The sequence below is a fragment of the Eurypyga helias genome, unplaced genomic scaffold, assembly GCF_000690775.1.
Source record: "Eurypyga helias isolate BGI_N326 unplaced genomic scaffold, ASM69077v1 scaffold27782, whole genome shotgun sequence".
NCBI lineage: Eukaryota > Metazoa > Chordata > Aves > Eurypygiformes > Eurypygidae > Eurypyga > Eurypyga helias.
Genome location: NW_010238342.1, coordinates 1 through 17,793, shown reverse-complemented (window position 1 = coordinate 17,793; position 17,793 = coordinate 1). Strand labels below are relative to the sequence as shown.

The following is a 17,793-nucleotide window of genomic DNA, read 5'->3' as shown; positions in this document are numbered from 1 at the left end:
GGAATTCAGGCTGGAGAAGGAGTACAGGAGCGTCCCTCCTGTGCTGCAAAACTCCTCTCGGAATACCGGGACTGTCCTGGTGTAGGACTCGCTGTGGAGAGTGGGACCAGCTGGGTGTGTCTGCCTTCAAAACGCAGTTGTTAGACCAAAATGCCGATTTCTGTAAAAAGACGGGGAGAAAAAAAGCCCAGAAGAAGTTGATGTGAACTTCTCGGAGCTCAAACGAGAACGGACAAGTCGGTTGGTGCAGATCAAGGCAGGAATTTTCCACAGGGCCTTAGGGAATTGGGCTCTGGTGAAAAGGTAAAGGGAGCGGAGAGTGGGTGGTGGGACGGCAGCATGACCCCTCGGGGGGGCCTGGGCTGGCTGGGGCACAGGGAGCACGGTGTGGCCCTGGGGTGCTCCAGCTGCTCGGACACGCGGACGTGGATGTTTCCCTGTGGAGTTACTGTGCTGGTGGCACTGCGCGAGGTTTTTCTAGGGCACAGACCAGTGAGACATTACCTCGGCTCCTAAAAGAGCAGAATGGAGGGGATTAATTGGTGTTAAGGGATAGGTTTTCCCCAAGGGGCAAATCAGCCCGCTGTAAAATTAACGAGTTCCTGGGGGCTGTGTGAAACAGAGCGATGTCAGCCAGGTGTCATCCCCCAGACCACAGCACGGGCGGCTGGCTGGGCTGCACGGGGGGCTCTGCAGGCAGCTGCTGGGTTGGCCTCGAGGGGACCCCTGGAAACCCACCAGCAGGGAGACTGGGGGATGCTGGAGCTTGGGTGGCCGCAGCTCTCGCTCCCACGCAGCAGACCCCACTCGGAGCTCGGGCACGTAGCCCGTGGGTGCTGGAGGCGTCGGGTGGGGAGCCCCCCTCGCTGTCATCAAGCCCCACCTCGCACGCTGCTTTTGCCTCCTGCTGATCAGGACTTTACCATTTGCTTATGGAGAACATCCCTGGGGACGGCTAAGCCCTGGGCCACAGCTCCCCCTGAGCTGCCCTGTGTTTCCATTCCAAGCAGGAGGACACAGCTCCTTCTGTCCCTGCTGTCCCTCTGGCTGTGGGTGCTGCATCTCCCAGCCACCGAGAAGCCGTGACGGCCGTCACCCCAGCTGACCACCTCTCCTCTCCGCTCGCTGGGCACCAGCTGCCGGAGTGAATCATCTCAGCATCCCCAAAGCGCGGAGCGCTCTGCCAAGCTTCGTGCGACTGCTGGCTGTCGCTCCGCTCCATCTGTGTTTCTCCCTGGCCGTTTTAAACCCCGCAGCCTTTCCGGCGGTCCCTGATGACCCTCGCGTGTGAGAGGCTGGTCTCTCACCAGAGCGGACACCGGAGGCTCTTGGGCTGCCTTGAGCGTTTCCGCCGTTCCCATCCTGCCCACAAACAGCATCACGACTCGTTCTGCTGCCCTGTTCCTCCCCTGCCAGCCTGTGAATCAGGGACCTGTTGGGAGAGGGAACAGCAGGATCCAGTGAAATTCACGGAACATGCTGGCCACCGGCAGCCCTTTGGGGAGAACAGGTCGCCTGTTCCTTGCTCCTGCTAGAACATCCCCATTACTGCCACGTGGCAATGCCGGGGCAGGCTTTGTCCTGGAGCTCTGATATCCTTCCCGACACCCAACGCAGCACCAGCAGGGACAGTGCAACCCCTTTGCTGCTCATCAGGGGGCAGCGGGTGTGCCTTTCGTGCTTAAAGCAAACAATAAAATAAGTCTATTTTAAGGATTTTAAATAAATCCTTCCTGCCCACTGCCTGGGGGAAGCTTTATGCTGCTGCAACCTTCTACCGTGGCGACACCGAGTCATCGGCCACAAAGCTGAGCCGGTGCTCGAGTCGCAGGTGTCGAAGCTGGACAGGAGAGGTCCGACTGCTGCCACCTCTTCCAGGCCCTCAAGTGTCCGGATGATGGGGAAGGAAGAGTCACGGACCGGCCTTCGCTGGGACTTCTCCCTTTGCCACGAGCCACATCGGTGCTCACTTCCGCCCCACGGCCAGAGCATGGTCCCACCCGGAGGCCATCTCGCCAGGGAGGGTGCCCTCAGCCGCACCCAGCGGGACCCCCGGGGGACCCACCGCCAGCGGAGGCCGCAGGGTGCCTGGCCATCTGCGCTGCTTTAGGAGAAGCCGGAGGGGACTCGAGGATTGAGGGTGACTTGGTTTAACGCAGAAGTATTCAACCCCCCTTGCTTCTCCTGCATGAGCTGCCTGCTTCTCGAGAGCCAGAGATAATTACCCTGCCTTATCTGCTCAGTTGAACCAAACTTCCCCCCCAGCCCAACACAAGGAGTCCGTGTGGGCAGCTTTGCCCGCGAGTTTAAAAGCAGACAACTCTAAAACACGTTGTGTGTTTTGTCCTTCTCCCTGCCACCTTCTCCTCCACTTCCAGCTGAGGACACAAACAAAACTACTGCACGCTGCTTTAATTTCCAATCCCGTTTTTTGAAAACAGAATTCCAAGGTACAGTACAGCATCTTAGTGTTCTACACAAAGCAAGCTTTCAGTAAAAGGTCAGAGGATCTTAGGTGGTGTAAAAATACATCTTAAATAAAATATTTCTGTAGGAGAGCGAGCTGTGTTGTACACCTCTAGGTCCTTAGAATAATTTACAGAAGGCAGAGGCCTGGCTGTACAATCCACCCACTAGAAAAGTCAGTGTACATTCACGCTACAAAGTTAGAAAAGGTAGAAGTTCCAGATGAGCGGGGCAGACCTCCAAACGCAAGCCAAGGATGCAGCGAGTGCACCGACAAGCTCCCTGGATTTCAAACTCTATTTCACACTTCCCATCCGTCAGGTCAGGAAGCGGATTATAAGGACTCACCTTGCCAGAGTCCTTCTGTGTATCACAACTCCGTCCTTTCAGTGGGCCTAAAAGATCAATCTGTAGCAATAGAGGGCTAGCTGGTTTATTTCTTTGTTCCAGGTGGGAGCCAAGTCAGAGCTCATTTCCAGTGTAACAGACTGAGATTAGGGTTGTTCCTGCAGGTCGAACAACGGGAAAGGATCACACTCCCATGTGAACACTCCTGGGACTCCCCCGGTCATCTGTAACAAAGGATTAGCCTTTAAATGCCCGGCTTGCCAACCGCCACGCAGCCACCAGGACAGTCGCTTCTCCAGCCAGGGCAGTAAAACCCCTGCCACCCCACAGCGTCGCCTGGCGTAAGTTCTAAGCAAAACCCAACAGAAAAACCCAGATTTGTCCTCAGATTTCCTCAGCGGGACCTGCACACCTTTGGGGCAAATACCACAAAAGTTTTGCCAGCCGAGATTCCGGTCAGAGCCGCGTTTCGGGGCGGAACAGGCAGCGCCAAGCGATGACGGTAACTGGATACAACAGCTGCACCCGGCAGCCAGGGGCTGGTCGCTCCGCTCCATCACAGCCCCCGGCACAGCAGCTCCCGCAAAGGCTGGGCACGAAGGGAGAGGGAGTTTTCAGAGCACACGCACACCCCGCGCCGGAGCCTGGCGACACGGAACGTGCAGCCGTCTTGGCAGCGACGGCTCTGTTTAACGCGCAGAAACGCCTGTAAAACCACCACCTTCAGCGGCTTCCAGAAGGCAAAGCTTGTCCCCCTTTCTGCCCCAGACAGCAGGCACTGGCCTTGCAAAGGCCCTCTTTAAAATGAAGAAAGAGATAGTAGCAACGTCCCTTAAAGTGTTTAATATCCCAGATTACAAACCTTTAGGACTAACTTCTTACACCAAGGTGGTTTCTTTCCCACCCCTCACTCCTTTTCACTTCCAAACTACGGTTCTACTCCTGCACTCGCGGTTCTGCAGCGTCAGGACTATATACATCCCCTTTAGTATGTGCAACCTAATTTTACAGTTTCTTAAATAAAATCACTTCTTAACTGAGAATACCTTTAATGCAGGAGAACGGAGAGGCCCTAGACGCTGGGCCTAGCCTAGTCTACAGCATCCCCGCAGGCAGCGCGGGGTTTAGCGCGCACACGCCCACCCCAAAAGAGCACACTCTCCAAGAAGAAAGTCAGAACGCATGAGAGGAGGGGCTTGGAGAAGGCAGGAAGGCAAGATGGTCGTTATGATCTGCCTAAAAAATAGCTAAATAGTGCAGTGAAATGCTTTTAAATACCACAGACACCTCCAGTGACTGGCAGCCAGTTTTATGAGCAGCTCTGGGGACAATTTCTAGCTGAGCTTGAGTGAGCCGGCTGTTCCCAGCCGAGAGGTGAGCCTGGCCTACCACCAGCACGGCCAGCTTCAGGATGGGAGCAGGGCATTCCCATTTTCATTTGCCCCTCTTGCCACGGCCTCTCCTGGAAGAAGGTTTGCCCGTGCTGCCCGTGGAGGAGCTGGCAGAAGATGCCACGGCAATGTTGATCTGTCCTTCCTGAATCTCCTGTCGGGTCTCAGCTGGGAGGTGGTTGATTTTCTGTTGGGTCTCTAAGTAGAACATGACATCCCGCAGCTGCTCCTGGATCTCGGAGATCTGCAGGTCCTTCTGTTCGCAGGTTTCCTTTAAAACTCTCTCCTCCTCCTTCAGTTTGTTCTGAAGCAAGGCTTGATTCGCTCGCAGACACTTATTCAGTTCCTGCTCCTCCTTCAGCTCATTGGAAAGTTTGGCCACTTTGTTATTCAGCTGCGAGCACCTTGCCAACAGAAGCGCAAGACAGGAAAGCGAGTTACTACACACGCTGCACCAAGATCAAACACCGTCGCACCCTTTTTACTTCCCCAGCCCTTAGGGCAACGGACGCCCAGCTGTCCCCAGCCCCACCAAGGCCACCTGGAACGTGGGTTTCTGGCAAAAGATGGGCGAGGGGAACATAGGAGGACTCTGAAATCCCCGCAGGATGTTCTACCCAGCAGAAGGCTTGCTAGTCTGCCTCTCTGCGTGATGTCACCAGCACATGGAAGAGGGTGCTGTGAAGCGCAGTCCCTTCCTTTGTCCCTCCAGCTCCAGAACCCAGGAGAATCCTTTCCCTTGCAAGTTAGACGATTCCATCCTGTACCGAAGGCCCACAGACGGGGTGTGTGGGAGCATGGGACTGTACACTTCAACACGCGTCTGCAGCTCAGGGCATAGGCAGAGACTCCCTGGGCTCGTTAGAGAGCTGAGGACAACCAGGGACTCCCAGGATGCCCTTAGTGACAGGACAAGGGGTAACGGGTTTAAACTGAAAGAGGGGAGACTGAGATTGGACATCAGGAAGAAATTCTTCCCGCAGAGGTTGGGGAGGCACTGGGACAGGTTGCCCAGAGAAGCTGTGGATGCCCCATCCCTGGAAGTGTCCAAGGCCAGGCCAGATGAGGCTTGGAGCAACCTGGTCTAGTGGCAGGTGTCCCTGCCCATGGCAGGGGGGGGCACTGGGGGGGCTTTACGGACCCTTCCCACCCAAACCATTCTGGGATTCTGCTGGCTCCCGCCACACTCCCGAGTACAACACCCTGCAGATACCGCTTCACTTGGAAGAAAGATGCTCCCGCAAGGATAGCTGTCACCTCCCGTCTCACAGACGGTGCTTCCCTGCTCCCAACAACGCAGTGCTTTTACCCTGAACGTCCAGTGGCACCACAGACTCCACTCATCAAGGTGAGCCACATGAACCACGGCTCACCAGCCTGGGCCTGCTCCGCCCAGGACTGCTGGAGAGGCAGCAGTGCCGGCTGGGCTCGGAGGAACAGAGCCCGCAGAACCACCCAGGGAGCTGGACACTGATCTGCGCAGCCCCCGTGCTTGACATCCTTCATCTAGGCACTTCCCAAGGTCCACATTTTTCTCTGTGCTGGGTGAGATGCCTCTGCTGAGCTGCCTTTCTTCTCTTTGGATCTATCCGCCAATTGTGAAAGAGGCTGGCATCTACTTCTGAGCGGGCAGGGGAAGGATTACTGAATGCTAAATATGCCGACCATGTAAAAGAGCCCAGAGCCCCAAAAGCAGCTATATTCCACTCCACAGGCACTTTCACTTTGTGAGCACCTACAGAAATGAGAGCTTTTTAAAAAATGAGCTGGGCTCTCAGAATACTGGTTTAAATAGCTCAAAACTGCCCAGGAATAGCCAGATTTTTTTTTTTTTTTCCCCATTTTTGGATGTCAGCACGCAGAGTTTTAATGGCTGCACGGAACTAAACCTGGCAGCGGTACCCACTTCCTTTCGACAGACTGCTTTTCTTTGAGCAAGTCATTCAGCCTCTGTTCCAGACTGTCACACTTCTCAATGGTCTCTTTAAATTTGGTCTTCATGTTGTTAATCTGTAAAAATAAACACAGAGGCATTTCAGAGAGATCAAAGTCCTGTGTGCTTTCGTCACAACGTTCAATTTTCTGGAGCGGTTTCTAGACTTTGACCAATTCCTATATTCAGGTAAGCAAAAGCTTTGAGTCTGGAAAGGGCTTGATTGTGATTAAGCCCCCCTGTGCTTACGGTTTGCGGTACCCTGACGAGGAAGCACGTTGCCGTGGAAGCTGCTCACACAGAACAGCAACTCAGGCTGCAGATCCGTGCCAGGCAGCCCATTCAAACACAAGCTGCATCCGATCCTTAACTTCTTCCTGCCTGCAGTTACGCATTCATTTAGCCATTCTCTCGGACGCGGTTGTGTCTGTCTGCAAGCTTAAAACTTCCAACTTAAGGCTTTACAGTGCCGGGCTTTTGCTCATTATAAACCAAACTTCAGGTAAGTATGGTCGAAGTCTGAAAATGAACGTGCTCCTTTGCTCAGCACTGACTCAGCAGCTCGCTGTCATAAGGCGGCGACCTACTGACACCAATATCTTACTCATGCAAAACGCAAACAGCAACACACGTACGTTGGCCTCCTCTTCCCCTCCACTCCACAGCTCGACACCGCTACTGCTGAGGAACGCCAAGCGCTCGTCCCTGGGCACTGCACAGAGCATGCCAGACCCTCTGACGTAAGGCTTACAGGGGACTTACAGACAGATCTACATCAGTATCAAAAGCATGCTTGCATCCAGCAGAGGCAGGAATTTAAAGGGAAAAAATGCTTTCCTGGAGGAGCAATCTGGATAAATGTCAGGGTCAGCACACACGGTGCCTTCACTGATGCCAGAGTCAATGCAGAGCAGGTTTTAAGCCTTGCGGCCCTAATCACTGAATGTTTATACAGCTGATTGTTAATTTGGGGAAGCAGCCCGAGCACTGGTAATGGAATACACTGCAGAGTGGCACTGATCCAGACAGACTTACATGGAGCAAGTGCCATGAATAAAATTGTGAGGCTCTTCAAACACGAAACCACATTTGGGGCACACATCATAGTCGTTTCACTTCAGAGTCCCTTTGTGGATCATGCTTCCAGGTCACGTGCAAGATGATGTTTCCTCTATCTTTTCTTCTTATAGGGCCCTCCATAAGGTTTCTGGGACTGTTCTTTAGACTGAGGTCAACGACTACTATTTCAACAGTCACAATTTCTACATTTACCATGCTCCTGAACTGCAGATACTAAACGGTTAATTAGAAGTCGTGCAGAAAGTTCAGGTAAGGACTCAACCCTTAAACCTGACTCAACTTCAAACCTAGTTGAAAGGATCTACATAGAGTGAAAAGCATTAAAATACCCTCCTTGGATTTTTGCTCGTGACATTTTGAAGCAGCCCTGCCTACAGCATGCTTCATAGGACGAGACCCTCAACTTTTCCCAAAGGGTGATGAGGAGAGATAGGGGATCAGAGAGAAAGGGCAAATCAATATGCATTTGGAGCAGAAAGACAGCTTCCCCTTTCCGCAGCCCAGCAAATTAAAGTCATATTGTCTATGCTACACTACCCTTCCCCAGAGATGCACGTCAGCGAGACGGATGGCATCGGCAAGCAGGAATCCTGCAGCAGCACCGACTTGTTTTCACCTCCGCTGCAGTTTCCCGAGCAGCAAATTTTAATCAACCTTCAATCTAGGTGGCAATCTACCTACTTCTGCACCACTGAGCAGCAAATTGCTAGATCTGAGCATCGAGATAAGGGATACATCTTGGAGCCAATTTTCTCAGCTGGTAGCGACAGGCTATGCGAGGCCACGCCAAGCAATATTCGGGCTGCAGGAGGGACTGAACAGCCCCATTTCCCACCGAACTTCAGGGGACTGTTCCAGCAGAGTTTCTGCCCAGAGCAGAGCTCACCTCTTCAGCCGTATCCTTTTCTATTCGGACGATCTTGTTTTCCCAGTAGATGCGCTGCGATTCCAGCTGGCTTGTCAGCAAATATGAGTACTATGAACACACAAGATACACACAGAGCAGTCAGCTTGCACGCAGGGCTGCCTATGCTGATTAAGAAGCCCAAAGGGCTCCAGTATACAAATCAACTGAATCAGATGAAATGGAGCACACAGGACATTCTGAACATACATGCAAACTGCACATCCAGCCGATGTGCTTCGCCAATTTGGTTTCAAAAATCAAATCACTCGGCTTTTTTGAGGGAAAGCCTTCAGAGCACAGCAGCAAGGTCAAGTACAGGTTCTGCCAAGCTGTACACACTATTATGCCAAGAGCTTTTTAAAAAGCAGACAGGTTTTTCTTGGTAGTAGCAGTAAATCTCTGCAAGTTTTAAACTCCTCAGGAAAATGAAGCACCAGCCGTCCCTGTCACGAGAGTCTGAGATCCCAAAGGCCGGACTTGTTGCGTGCCCAGAAGGATAAATACGTATCTGGCTTCACTGTAAGAACCTCTCTGGGAAAGGAACCTCAGCAGTGTACAACTACTCACAACTATTGTTCCCCAACAAGTACAGCCGATTCCCATGTTATTCTGGCATCTGAACAAGGATGTATGTCTTACAGCCCATCTTCTCCCTCCTGCTTCTGCAAATGAGTTATGAGAAGGCTGGAAAACATGATCATTTCTTATCATCAGGCTAATAAGCACCCAATTAGGTGTTCAAGACAGAACTAAACATGTGCAAAAAGCCTTGAACACTCTCAGTAACACCAGAGCGCCAAAATACGCTGCCAAATTCATCCTCTCTAGAAACATTTAGATCTCCTAAGCTAGATAGAAAGGTCTTGCATACTTTAAGCACCAATCTCCCAGAAAAAAAAGGGTTAAAAATAGCTGGCTTAGCATCTAAGCCTTACTTAGAAAATTCATAGAAAAGCAACCGAACATTTATTGGAGCAATAAGCTGACCAAGTCTGGTCTCTACGGGCTGTTCCTCCTCACACACCCTGGTGTACAATGCGGCTGAAGTCACGCTGCAGTGTATCTGCTCAGCGGAGCAGTGATTTCGAGTTTCTCTCCTTTACCCTTCCAGGTGGGTAACAGGTACAAAAAAATCATTATCTCTTCAAGAGGAGGGAGCAGGGCTGGTGTCAGAGGAGCCTGTCAGCTTGCTCAGATAGCCAAGGTAAGCACACAGCTATGACTCCGACACACTTGCTCGGTTTACAAGCCAAACTACTCAAACTGACAATTCCATACACATCCTGGCTCTTACGCCAAGTCACAGTTTCACTAGGAAGAGTCTGGTGAGTGAATCTGGACATTCAGACCCATTTCTCCCTCTCCAATGACCCGAGTCTTTGTAGCAGCGTAACCAGCTAATCTTCAGTCTCCCAGTGAACACAGGATGAAACTGCAGCCAGCTTACACTCAGCTGCATTGGCTCTGCAGAGCCAAGAAGAGGTGGTTTGGGGGTTTTTTTGGGGTTTTTTTTGTTTTTTTTTTAAGAAAAAGGCAGTAAAAACATCCTGCTTCTGCCTGAAGATGATTGCCTACATGCAGGGAGCAGGTCTGCTGCATAAGCTGATGTAATTTTCCTGTAGTTGTATCTGGATTTGAAACACTTCCACGTAGCAGCACAATGCAGAGCCCAAGGAGCCAAAATATTTACCTCTAATTGTAAGGCATCAATTTTCTCTTCCTGACACATATCTCCCTCGCACTCATACTGAACTATCTTCCCATCAGTTTTACTTGCAACCAGGCGATGGACGTAGTTATCTGAAGAGAAAAAATTCAGACACGGGGAGTTTTAGCTGAAGAACACCCAGGCTGACACTGGTGGAAATGGGTTATGCAGCACAATTAAGCGTGCAGACCGCTGCGACAGCGTATCGGCGAGGCAGAAAGCCAGCCCCAGATGTAGTTGTTATTTAGCAGACTTTGCACAGACACCTTACAGGTTATCTATGACAACAGCCCATTCCCATACCTCAGGGCAAATCCATGGAAAGGGAGTAACAAACACATTCCACAGAGACTACAGGACAGCCCCAGTTCATTACAGAATCATGTTCTCCCTCCTCCACCCGCTACAGACCCACCAAAAGTACTATTAGAGAGGAGACAGACGTTCCCACTAGACAAGGAATTAGTAGAGATGCAAACCCCTCGGTCTCCAAGCCAACTCTACCACAAGCACTCTTACGCAGGGCTCCCGAAAGCTGTCGTACAAACGAGGTCATCCTGAGCCAGGGGAAGGCTTACCTCCAGCATAGTCCCAGACCCTGTGGTTGGTCAACTGCATCGCGTAGGTGTGCTGGGTCTCCTCGAAGTGCTTGTAAGCGTGTCGACTCACGTACCGGCCGCAGCCTATGTGCCCACAGATTAGGCAGATCCAAAGGTTCTGTCAACAGAAGGAGAAAGCTCTGTACGTACAACACTGTCAAGCGGTAGTGTCAGCACTTCGAGGCGGTGCGATCCGAGACCGATGGCCCGTTGATGCCATGTGCATCCAGCCACTTCCTTCGAAAGCGAACAGCATTTGCCTTTCCCCCTCCCCTGGAGCCTTGCGCAGCTGGAAGGCTGAAGAGAAGGAGGTACGTGCTCATTGAAGCCAACGGCAGGCCTGCAGGTGCTGGGTACGTCACAGACTACCACAAGTGTGGATGGCAGAACGGCCTTAACGCAGGAGGCGCTTCAGCAGGGCCACAAAAGCTCTGCAGAGCACAGACTAGCAGGGACCACCGAGTCCAGCGCTGGGTCAGCTTCCTGCAATCGCACTCCGCACACTCTCTGATAAGCTTATGTGCTAATACTTCTAAGAATCAGAAACACTTTCACAACAGGAAACCTGGGAGGTGAGATCCCTTCCCAGTACTGATTTCAGCTCAAAAGGAAAGTAAATACACCCCCGTGGTAAGATCAGCCACAGAATTAACCCCAAAAGCAACCAGAGCAGCTGTGCCGTCAGAGCTAGTCTAGATCTCACTCACCATCCACCCACCTACTTACTTCTTGAACTCCACACTCAAAACACTTGTTCTCTTCCACTGGCTCGGGCGTTTGGCAGTACCTGCAGACAGGACACCTAGAAGGCAATAAGCACCACGATTAGGCACAAGGAGCTCTGTCGTAGTATTACCGTAATTAAAAAGAGAGCCAGAGAGCTCCAAGTGGATGCCTCGTGCAGCGGGACGCTCCTTACGTGCACGCATCCCTCGGCTCACAGCTACCCACTTGCGTTTTCCCGCACTCCATGCAAGGCTACTGCGTTTAAAGTCAGTGGCAGAAAACAAAGAACAGTTCTTCCAAAGCCATTTCACAGTCTCTGCTTGATCTGGTTTTCCTGCAGTCCAGGTGTAGAGAACATCTGCAACCAAAAGCCTCAGCGGGGCTGCCAGCAGGCCAAAACAGCTCCAGAAACACCTCCCTGCCTCAGCCATCAGCACTGCAAGCAGCACTTGTACAGATCGCTAAACACTGCTCCTCCGGACCGCTGCCAGCTGACATCTCCACTTCTCCGTTACCTGCAGGGTGTCACGCAGCAGCTACACGCTGTTGTGGAAGGATGCTGTAACTACACACTGCTGAGGACAGCTGAGTAACAGCGGGAGGTACTACGCTTTGCAAACACGCCTTAGTACACCAAGCAACCCTTAGGAGATGAGGAGATATTTCACCCCAATCCAATGGATTCAGTCTCAGCCCTTCCAAGAAGAACATCCCCTAACTGTACCCTAAAAGAACCCGCAGCAGGCACCCCACTATCATTTCCTTGGAAACTACACCGCTGTGCTGCCAGAAAGACAGAAGAGCGATGACCAGAAGGAACCTTTGTCCAGACCCTAAGCACCAGCAGCTCAGCTAGGGAGCAGGGTAACGGAGGCTGTGTATCCTGATGCCAGGACTGTTTATGTATTTTTCATTAGCTGCTGGATAAGCTACAGAAGCGTTCAAGGCAGGAGACAATTGGATTGCAGTCAGCTTTCTATAGGAATGCAGGCACTTGCAGCCTCCGTGGCGCCTCAGCAAAGCGGAGAGGGATTTTCTTTTATCGTTCTCCTAGACTGGGAGCCTAAGTTCTGCTTAAATTGTGTATTAGGTATTTAAGTGCTACTTTGGATCTTGCTCTTACACTGGCTAAGCTCCACCACTTCAGATTTAAACTGGTTTTGATTTATGGGGCAAAGCAGCCCACAAACTTGAATAGCTACAAATCTAATTAATCTCACCAACATTCTGTTACTTGGCTTACAAATGATACAGAGAGGGCTAAAATCCTCCTCACGCTCCACCAGAGGCTCAGGCCGTCAGTGGTACCAGTGGCAGAGAAGAAAAACAGTGAGGATCAGCAGCCTTCTGCTGCAGTATCTGTGACAGCCTGATGTGCAGCAGAACAGCAGCGCCCAGAAGAATGCAAACTATGCACAACCGATAGCAGTCCTGGGTGCCAGCCGGGGGCTCTGCCGTCAGGAACTCAGACACACCGAAATCCCTGTCTATAGGGATGTGAAGGATGGTAGGAGCAAGAACAGGAAAGGGTTAGCAGCAGCGAAAAGACCTGCTTTAAGGGCAGATGCAGTCCGGCACCCAGCACTGCCCAGAGCCACAGAGAGTCTCCCCGAGGCACAGACAGAGGGGAATTACCCCTTCTAGGAACGTGGCCCCCCATCGCTCAGCCCATGGCCACCCTGAGTACCACAGCCTGTCTAGAGCAGCTGCCTCCCTCCCCGACGGACTGAGCAACTGTCATTGTCCCTCCCTTGCCTGCCTTTCCAGCCCTGTCCCCCTGCACGCTCCTCCTGCCCAGCTCTTCCTCATCCTCCCCCAGCCTCTGTAAGACAGCAGGACTGCAGGGCTCCCAGAAGGATTCCTAAGCTCCAGCCAGACGTGCAGGTGTGGCTGCAGTACAGCCTCAGTTATGCCGAGGAAACGACGGACCAAACAGGCACACAACACAGAGGGCTGTGTGTGCATCCAGTGCTGCTGGCCCCAGTATTTTTATCCTATGGTACTTTAAAATGATCACCATCACTCTACAACTCCCTGCCTGCCTGAGCAGTGAGGCCCACGGGAAACACGGTTCAATCACTTTTGGCGAGGAGGTTTCTCTCTGGGAGTCCCTTGACGGGAAACAAAGGAGCATTAGGACTTGCAGTAATTCCTGCCCCCACACTCCGATAAGCAGAACCAGTCTTGTCAGCACGAAGCCACCACACTCTGACAGGGGGTTTGATGTGGAAATAAAGAAAAGCCTCTTACGTGGTGTCCTCCCACCGCTGCAGACACTGGCTATGAAAGCTGTGGTTGCACAGCGTGGTAAGGATCCCGTTCACGGACTCATCCATCCTCTCCAGGCACACTGTGCACTTCGGGAGCTCTGTCAGATCCATCACAGGCAGGCTGGCCCCCTTCAAAAGAACAAGCAGGGACAGATTGCTCAGTACCTTCCAATCACCGTAAATTAAGCACCCACATAAGAAAATGTCAATCTCCCCCCCCATTAGTGCTGGCACTAGGGTACAAAACCACGACAAAGTAACGCCGAGAGTCTACGCAGTGGTTGGGAATTGATAAGGAGAAAGAACGTGATCTACAACGCTTGTTAGACCACAGGCAGGATCCTCTTCGCAACACGGGCTCAGGGCGGCTGCTGCATCTGCAGCCGGCCCCACTCCGTTTCCTGGGTCCACAGGGCAGGTTTAGGTCAGAGCTGCTGCAGTGGCGAGGCACAACGCACACCAAGTCACCAAACAGACTCTCCCAGGTAGCACTGGAATGCAAAACGGGGTCTGGGTTGATGCAGTTAAGCAGTTCTCGCAGCGTTCTGCCCAGTCCAAATAATCCAGTTAAAACTCTCTCCAGAGCAGAGAAAACAAAGCAAACCAAACTTACGTCTTCAGATTTGAGGACTTCAGCCCTTTCCACGTACACCAGCTGGCAAACGTCCTCCTCTATAGAGTTGAACTGCCGGCCATTGCACGCCATGTAAAAGCTGTCTGCGTCAGCCTAGGCACAAACCAAAGGAATCTGGTTAGAAAGGGAAAACTTGCAGCTGATACAACCGAGGAAGAGGAGGACAAGTCTGCTGTATCCTCTCTCCTCCCCTTCACTGAGCTCTGTAATACCAGAGGAGATATTTCGGGCAGCCAGCTCCTGCCAGCAGGCATCGCATCTTGGCACTGGGCTTAGCGTTACCACTTGACGACAAGAAGTGAAGTTCCCAGAAGTGACAGCTAAAGGGAAAACTTGCAGCTGATACAACCGAGGAAGAGGAGGACAAGTCTGCTGTATCCTCTCTCCTCCCCTTCACTGAGCTCTGTAATACCAGAGGAGATATTTCGGGCAGCCAGCTCCTGCCAGCAGGCATCGCATCTTGGCACTGGGCTTAGCGTTACCACTTGACGACAAGAAGTGAAGTTCCCAGAAGTGACAGCTACTCTGATATTTGAACATTCAGCAGGTCAGGAATAACGGATTTCCCTTCAGCATCTGTTTCACCCTTTGTCAGCAGTTTCAGGGCATTTGCAAAGCAAATTTAGTCTCTAAAAATCGCAGAGGGCCACATTGCAGGACACTTGTGTCGGGGAAAGAAACAAGAATGTAACGGCGGGAGAGAACCCCTTTCGCCGGTCACAGCTCAGACACACTCCCAACTGTGCCCAAGTCACGTACAAAGAGGCAGAACCAACCCGAAAACCTGTCAAATAAGCCATCTATTTTCACTCTGTCACCTCCCCAAACCCTCTCTCTCGTGAGTGACACACCAGACTGAGGCAAGTTAGTGGAGTGCCATATTCCCATTTTCCTGCTCGCTCCAGCCGGGAGCATAAAGGCCCTTTGCTACCTGCAGACACAGCCATTAGGGGTCACTGGGGAACAGGGCTTCAGGGAATCTCCTAAGAAACAGGAATTTCCAGGTGAATGGAGGGCAAGTTTAGGGCTTTGCTGCAAGGCTGTTTAGCACTCGGGATTTGCCCACGTGGTTTGGCACAGCAACGTACAAAACGCGTCTCTGCAACTCCTGCAAACAGCTCGACGTGCAAATAACTGCGTCTGCGCAGCGGGCAGGGGAAACTTCTCCCCCAACCCCAAAGTAAGTCATTGGTGGTGAGGGGAAGAGACGGTACAAGCGAGAGGGTCCACAGAGCAGTTGGCCGGGGGGGAATGCTTAGAGCTTCAAGAAGATCTGCGAGCCACAAACTGTTACCCGGTTATCAATTCCTCCCCTCGGCTCTCAGTTTTGGGGGCAACTGTCCTTTCCACACTGGAAGTGGCTGGGAGACCACCCAGCTCCTCAGAAAGGCTCAAGTCTTCCCCAAAATGCCAGCAAAGCCCCACTGACTGGGTCCTTCCCATTCAGCACGGTACAACGCACCCCTCCTTCTGAGTACTCTCCGAGACAGCGGAGAACTGCTTATCCTTCCTGGGTTTGTAAAATATCCTGCCAACAAGAAAGAGAGCTAGAACATGGCAGACACTTGCCTCCAGGTCAAGGTGGGACTAACCTTAGTCAGCAGCCCCAGGAATTCTCTGGGCAGTAGGACAGGACTGTTTCTGCGAGGGTTAAGTGCAGCCTTGGCTAGCAGCTGGCCAGTGAAGCCAGGCAGCACTCCTAAACTGCGACTGCATGAGCCCCCAGCCATTTCCCCAGCAAAGGGTCGTCCAGCTCTTACCTGCGAGCTAAACTTGATCAGCACCATGTACTGGTTTGGAGTGGAATCCCGGATGATTTTCATGTGCTCGATTACTTCATAGAAAGAGGCCACAAACTTCATCAGGTCATGGCTGGTCATGGTGGCAGGGACCGTGAGGATACACAGCATGGCGCTGCGCCTCACGTCTTCTTTTAAGGAGGTCATCTTGCTGATAAGGCAAGAGTGTCAGAGAAGACACGTTAATGGTTGGACTTGATGATCTTAAAGGTCTTTCCAACCTAAATGATTCTATTCTATCCCATTCCCAACAGCTGCAGCGACTACAATAACTTTGTCGTCAGTCTTAATCCTCTTTTGCACATTTGTAAGTACAAAGAGAAGTGGGGGGCTGTGGTAAGCATCCAGCATACCCACGTGAAACTATTACTCTTTAGCAAAGGATTAAACTGGGCAGCTCCAATGAACAATGGTTTTGTCGGGAATAATTTGACATCTGTTTTTCTATAATAGCAGCTGAAGTTGGCAAGCCACAGATGCTCACAACTATTCCTAGAACAAGTGAGCCATGTTTGCTACTATTTCAAATGCCCATTTTGTGTCTCCCGGTAGCTTTCAGCAAGAACCGAAATGGAAATTCTTACATAGCTATAGGGAAAGGGCATGGAATTGTAGTCCCTGAAATATGGGATGAAACCTCCCGCTTCGGACAGCTCCTCAAGCCCGCCACCAAGACCCCAGAGATCACAATTTAATTGTGGGATCCATCGAGAAGCTGCTTTCGAATATCAGTTTTTAGGAACCTGAATTCATCCTGTGCCCTCACACCCCTGGCACAAGCCCTCTGCACCTGGAGCAGCATCACCCGCAGCTGGGACACCCGGGCTGGCCTCAAACTCCACCATTAACACAAGGCACCAGCCGCCCTCCCGGCTGCAAGTCACCCTTCCTGTTTGTCCCAGCTCAAGAGCCACAGCCCCGGGGTGACCAACTCACCCATCCAGGGTGGCAGCATTATTCAGGAGCACCATTCCCACCAGAGCTACAATTAGTGACGCGTTCTTACTTTGTTTTGTACAGATGCATAATGCCGTGAACGATTTCAACTGAGGGATTCCCACTGAAGAAGGAAATCTGGTCAGGGAGCTGTTTTGAAGGCGAGTCTAGAGCAGCCTCACGCTCTTTGCTTTGATCGTCATGTTTATTTTTGTCCTCAGCAGATGCAGCCTCTGAAGATTTTCTTCCTTCCGTGCCAGATTTTGTTTCGTCTTTTACAAATCAAAAGTTTCCACGTTACCAGTGCTGCATCAGAAATGCCTGCTGTTCCCTAAGCACTGCGTGCATGTACACAACAGCACCCCAAGAAGTCAAAGCCAGCAGAATCATTGAATCATTTGGGTGGGAAAGGGCCGTAAAGCCCACCCAGTCCCACCCCCTGCCATGGGCAGGGACACCTTCCACTAGACCAGGTTGCTCCAAGCCTCATCCAGCCTGGCCTTGGACACATCCAGGGATGGGGCATCCACAGCTTCTCTGGGCAACCTGTCCCAGTGCCTCCCCACCCTCTGCGGGAAGAATTTCTTCCTGATGTCCAATCTCAGTCTCCCCTCTTCCAGTTTAAAGCCATACAGTTGCCCAGTGCGAGCCCCTGGCAGGACCTGGTGCTGCGGATGAAGCTCAGCAAGTTTTGTTCCATGCCCAGCGAAAACGCACCAAGCACCACTACCAACACAAAGCACCTGGGACAGGTTTGCTGAGCAGGTGGCGAGGAGTGGCTGCTCTGATGGCAGCTTGGGCGTTCAACATGGAGTTTCTGTCTTGAAACTTCCCTCCTATGAGGGAATTTAAAGAGACCCCAACACACACTCCTTAACTTCTCTACTTGTTTTCAAAACCACACGACTGACTCGAGACCCGCAAACCCAGCGGCACCCCCCCATCCCCACGCTGACAGACAGCCATCCCCCTGCTCTGCCGCAATCAGGGGCTGCC

At 52.0% G+C, this 17,793-nt stretch overlaps 1 protein-coding gene across 1 annotated transcript; it reads right to left on the bottom strand.

Moving 5' to 3' along the window:
- Positions 1 to 3,879: 3,879 nt before the first annotated feature.
- BRAP (BRCA1 associated protein) lies at positions 3,880 to 17,069 on the bottom strand (the record flags this gene model as incomplete). The annotated part of the gene is made up of 10 exons (XM_010147820.1): positions 3,880 to 4,609; positions 6,112 to 6,215; positions 8,105 to 8,194; positions 9,816 to 9,925; positions 10,412 to 10,550; positions 11,159 to 11,234; positions 13,409 to 13,557; positions 14,042 to 14,155; positions 15,823 to 16,012; positions 16,868 to 17,069. Coding segments are annotated over 10 exons (1,535 nt in total), but the record flags the coding sequence as incomplete, so codon positions are not given.
- Between the last annotated feature and the right edge of the window lie 724 nt (positions 17,070 to 17,793).